The 5363-nt window shown below is 36.6% G+C and overlaps 1 protein-coding gene across 1 annotated transcript; it reads right to left on the bottom strand.

Annotated features, from left to right (window-relative positions):
* Positions 1 to 289: 289 nt before the first annotated feature.
* LOC111918434 (aspartyl protease family protein 1) lies at positions 290 to 3678 on the bottom strand. The gene is made up of 10 exons (XM_023914102.3): positions 3222 to 3678; positions 2621 to 2756; positions 2202 to 2443; positions 1766 to 1990; positions 1402 to 1537; positions 1245 to 1318; positions 1056 to 1155; positions 903 to 960; positions 721 to 792; positions 290 to 632 (listed from the first exon to the last, which is right to left on the bottom strand). Exons 1-10 carry the CDS (start codon positions 3527 to 3529, stop codon positions 424 to 426), a joined length of 1560 nt encoding a protein of 519 aa, XP_023769870.1. The 5' UTR covers positions 3530 to 3678; the 3' UTR covers positions 290 to 423.
* Positions 3679 to 5363: the final 1685 nt, after the last annotated feature.

Raw genomic sequence — 5363 nt, 5'->3', positions numbered from 1 at the left:
TTTATGAAAATTTTGTTTTTTTTTTTTTTGGCTAAATTTGACTAAATAATTAAAGGCTTTGGTTATATATTTGTAATTTTTCCTTTAATTAAGTTAATTCAAAAGTCAAAAGTGAGAAGTCAGACCAAAACGCATCACTCAATCTCTCTCTCCGTTCACGCCGACGAAGATGATCGGACCGGCGAGCTAAACGACGACGATGGAGTTTTTAGACCTTGATTTCAGTTTCCGAATTTTATAAGCCCACAAATTTCATATATAAATCGCAACTCGACTTCAAGAAGAATAATTAAAGCCAAAGAAGAAAATATATTTACGAAAACGATATCTGTAACGTATTTACAGTAATTTCTATTCAAAATTTCTTCAAAGATGCTATAAGATTTCCTATCGGCGTTTTTCAATACAAAAAGTAAACGAATCTTACAACAAAAGATCCAATACAACCAACAGGCAAAGGCAAATCCACGTTTGAATCCAATAACAAAACCGCTTACAGTAACCACCGGAGCTCCGACCTGTGCTTACGCTCCCCTCACGGTGACCTTCCAGCCCTGCCGCCACCGCCGGCGGAACATCTTTAGGGTTCAATGGTTTTGAACTTGAATCAGTTGAATTTTCAATATCGTAACCTTCATGAACAAAAAAACAACCACCACCATAAGAAAATTGATTTCGATTCTTGTTTTGAATTCTAAGAAAAACAAAAATGGAACTTACAATCGGACTTTCTCCACCCAAGAATAAGTTCTTCTCTATCAAATACGATTCTGTATCCAGTCATGAAGTTCTCTATATTCAAAAACCAACCCCAAATTACTCATTTTACAAGAACCTCAAATAAGGATCAAAATTGCAAAAATTGGTTTACTAAGGGACCAAAAATGTAATTCAAAACTTACGACCAATGATGTTCAATTCCGTACTCTTGATAACAGCCAAGCAATATACAACTTCCCTCTACATCAAAAACATCGCGATTATTATCAGTTATAGATTCTCACCTCCTTACTGCTAACTGTCTAACACAGATATTAAGGTGACAATTGGCTTACATTTGTTGAGATAACAATCACGGGATCGTATATAAAAAATTGACCTTCCCCTTTCATTGTTAAGCTTATACTCGGGATCAAACTAGTATTTGCATAAGGACTATACACATAATAGAAACAAACTTTTGGTCACTAATTATATTCTATAATAAAAAAAAAAAAGAGGCAATAATCAAAAAAAGTATATACCTCATATCGTAACAATATTCGAAAGGAATCCTTTGATCGGTTGGGTGTCGTGAATCTTTCGTTTGTACATGAAACTAAAGAACAAAACGAATTTTTTTAAAATTAACATGCAAAAAAAATACAAAAAGGTTTTTTTTTTTTTTAAATTATTGCTTACCCTTTGTGTTAATCTTGTATAGTGTGGATCAATGAGATAGGTGAAGGAGGTGCCCGAATCAAAAAGAGCCGAGAAAGACGAATCAATAAGCGAGGAACCGACACGAACTTCCGTTACGGTAATATTATACGTTGGACTGCACAAGCAAAAAAAAAACAAATTTAAAGTTTCTGCGAAAAGGTTATTCTTCCAGAAACCCTGAGCTGATCTGGCACACACTGTCAACATGTGAGATGTAAATCACGCTAGTGGCCAAAAGCCCAAACAATCGGCATTTGGAATTGAAACTCCCACACTGACTGTCAAATTCTCGACCGTTTTGTTTTATAAGGGTAAAATTGACATTTCACAATTTGGAACTTACTGCGATGAATCTAAATTAAACGGAGTCACGTCTTGCTCGGGGTTGCCTTTATCACCGAAAGTAATCCTACCGGTTCCATCGTGTCCAAAACACATAGAAAACGAGTCCGAAGTGTAACCTTCTCTTGATAAAATGCTTGGAACCGATATTTTCTCCAAACCAAGTCCAAAAAGACCATTTGGGGCAGCTATATCTAAAAACGAACCACTTTGCACCTGCCCGCATCTGCAAATTTCGAAATTTTAAAAAGGGCATTTACGTCTTTTGCACAAACAAGATATCTTGTTTCACCTTTTTGGGAAAGACAAAAAAACTTTTCACTTTTGTCCTATATTGACATCAATGTCAGTTTTTTTTTTTTTTTTTTTGTCAGTGTCCAATGCATGTCAAAAGCAGTATAATTTGTTTAATTTGTTTTGTGTTGTAGGAATTTTACCCAAAAGTGACAAAGGCATCGATGATTTCGCCTTCACTATCTTCTGTTTCTAAGTGGAGAAGATCCTCCATTAAGATCCCGGAAGTTGAAGTTTGAGATGAAACATAAGAAACCGAATAGGGGCAAGTATTAAAAGCTTCACTTTCTTCACAATCATGGCGATGAGTGCACATACTGTGGTTGCATGTAAGCTTTTTGCTTGTTGATGATCTTGTTGGACTGTATATGCTCAGCTTAAAATCCTAAGGAAATACAAGAGAGGTTTACGTGTGGGAAAAGTCTAAAATGCCCTTCAAAGGGGACGAAATTCAACATCATAAGTTACTTCAAATGATTAAAATGGAAGCTATTGAAGGGTATTAAACAAATTAACTTAAATTGTGAATGAATGAAAATTGAGAATGAATAGAAGAACATACAGAGCTATAAGCTGTGTTATCAATGGAGGCACATCTGGTACAATCACATGGCACCCAGAATAGATCACTCCCAGTATCAAGAGCCACCATGAACTTCTGCCCAGGGGTTCCCAATGAAACAGTTGTGTAATGCAAACTGAATCACCAAAAAAACACATAATTAGAATCTGTAAATGAGATCATGTTTGATAGCTTTACTAAATCAAGGTATGGAATTGGAAATTTGGAGTTCGGGATTCTTGTTTTAGTAAATTAGGGTTCATGTTTCATTGATTCGCCAAATCATGTAATAGTAGCTAATGCGTTGTGTTGTTCAATTGTATAACATCGTTTGGGTATAAATGTATAATGTATATTCCCTCTAGCCCAATCCCCAAGAAGAAACCCTAAACTGAACTTGATGATCATGTAAATTACTTCTAATGTTGGTTTTTTTGAGGAAGAAAGTGAATTAAGTAGTTTCATGGAACCGATTTATTCTACTTCTGAGAAAAGTACACCGTGAATAGTAATATACGATCCAGAAACCCTAAATCAAGAACTCAAGATTTGAATAGAATGAAACAGAAAAGGAGAATGTAGTAGATAAAAGAACACGTACAATCCTAAAGAGCTGATACGAAAACTGGAATTCCCATCTGAAAAAGTGAGGCGTTCTTCGTCGGAATCCGAGAGTCTCCGGCCTCGGAATATCTTGTCATGGTTGGCCAACTGCGAATAGTACTCGACGCTGCCTTTTTCCGGGAAATCGCCGGGCGTGAGCTTGTTAATACCTTCCGACCACCTCTTCACCGGCTCGGAGAAGCGGTGGTGCATCTTCAACGTGAAGACACAGGCATTAGAGTGTTGAATGAAATTGTTGGTCCAAACTGAAAGGAAAATGATGGAGAAGAAGTAAAAAGTTTGCATTTAGATTGTTGAGATGGGTTTTGTCATTTAGTTGAATTGAATTGGGATTGTTTCGAAGAATCCAAGATCTGTAAAATGGTGGAGACGGTGAGTAACGGTGGTGACTGGTGGGAGTGACGGTTGGTGGGAAGGTTTTGAGGATTTAAACGCCCAAACTTTATGGAAGATTAAATTTTATTTCGGTTGAAAATCAAATATATTCGATCATTAATTTAACTATTGACAATTCATTAAAAAATCACTATTTTTCATCTTCATTTTCTCGCATATCATTACGTTTTTCAATATATCCTTATATTAATAAAAAAATAGTTTTGTTTTCTCATGTATTACTCTAAGGTAATGATGATCGATGTGCGGTTCGGTGCGGTTATTAGCTAAAACTTCATCATTAATCGTAAATGCGATTAATCCATTTTCAAAACCGTTTGGTATGGTTATTTTTGCGGTGCGGTTAGACGATTATTTTTGCGGTGCAGTTTTTGTTTTTTTGTGTTTCGGTTATTAACCGCATAGATTTTGTGCGGTTATTTTGTGTGGTTTTTTGTTTCGGTTATTGATAAGTGTCAGAGAGAGAAAAGATGAAGAGAGGGGGGGGGGGGGGGGGGGGATTGACGATGCTGGAGGGGATTTTATTTCTTTTTTTTCCTTCTTTCCTCTTACCCATTTAACCTCCAAAAAATTAACATTGACGATAAATAAAATGTCAAAATCTCGCACATAATTACAAAAACATCATATCATCTCGTGAGATATTGACGATAAACAAAAACAAATCTCCACCTTTAATATTTTCAATCTCGCAGCAAAGATTTGTCCTCGCAGTCCTCACTTGACATTAGTCACTCTTGATAGAGTGAGGACGGGATGAGGGTGTATCCTAGATGCTTGGGCCTAGAGGTCGGGAATTGCGTATGAGGATTTGTCTGATTTTAATGTCTTAGTGCAAGTCGACTCCACTGCTCGAATGTTGCTTGTTTTGTGCTATGTGGGACTCATATTGATGTGAGTCGACTATCAAATGAAAACATTAAATTACATGTTATGAAGGATAAGTAATCTTAAAGTAAAGGATTTTGTCCTATTACACAACTCTCGTTTGAGTCTAACTGTTATAGGGTTAAGTCCTTCAGTCGAAAGATTATTTAAGCTTTGTTGCATGTAATTATATTCATGAAGTGGTTAGGTGGCATTAGTAGGGGATCTTTAGCAGTTGATGGCACGGTAAGTGGCGAATCCTAGGAGAGCTTAGGAAGTATTTTAGTATGCACTACAAGAAAAAGACCCTTTTACGACGCGCAAACCACGACACTCGTTGATTGATGTTACGCAAAAGAGAGTGACATTAAAAAAGTGTCATCTCTTCAAAAATTTTAAGGATTTAGGTCACTCATTATTGCGTGCCCTTAAACTAGTGCCATAAAGAAAAAAAAATAAAAACACGGAGGGCGCTGTATGTTAAATGCGCGCCCTCTATAAGTGTCGCTTTATAATTTTAATGAACGCGCTTTTTTTAGAAGATAGGGGGAAACGAAATCCCAAAAAGGTTAAAACCCCGCCTGTTGCGTCTCCTCCCTCTCCTTCTAAAATCATGGTTTAAGAACCTTAATAGAATTGATTGTCAATCCTTCTTCAAGAAAATCGCAGGGAGTATTCATTGTAGGGATTTTTTTTTAAGAACACACAAAACACTATCAGCCTCACCAGTAACCTCTGTCTCACCTCACCTCGTCGGTGAGCTCAAGCTCACCTATCCACAAATTTAATTACGATTCCTTAAATCACCCTAAACCCTACCCTTTCTCTCTATTCACGATCCAGTAATTGCGGCAAA

This window comes from Lactuca sativa, chromosome 4 (genome assembly GCF_002870075.4).
Source record: "Lactuca sativa cultivar Salinas chromosome 4, Lsat_Salinas_v11, whole genome shotgun sequence".
Classification (NCBI taxonomy): domain Eukaryota; kingdom Viridiplantae; phylum Streptophyta; class Magnoliopsida; order Asterales; family Asteraceae; genus Lactuca; species Lactuca sativa.
Note: the sequence above shows the minus strand (reverse complement) of the source record. Positions and strands in the feature narration are given on the sequence as shown.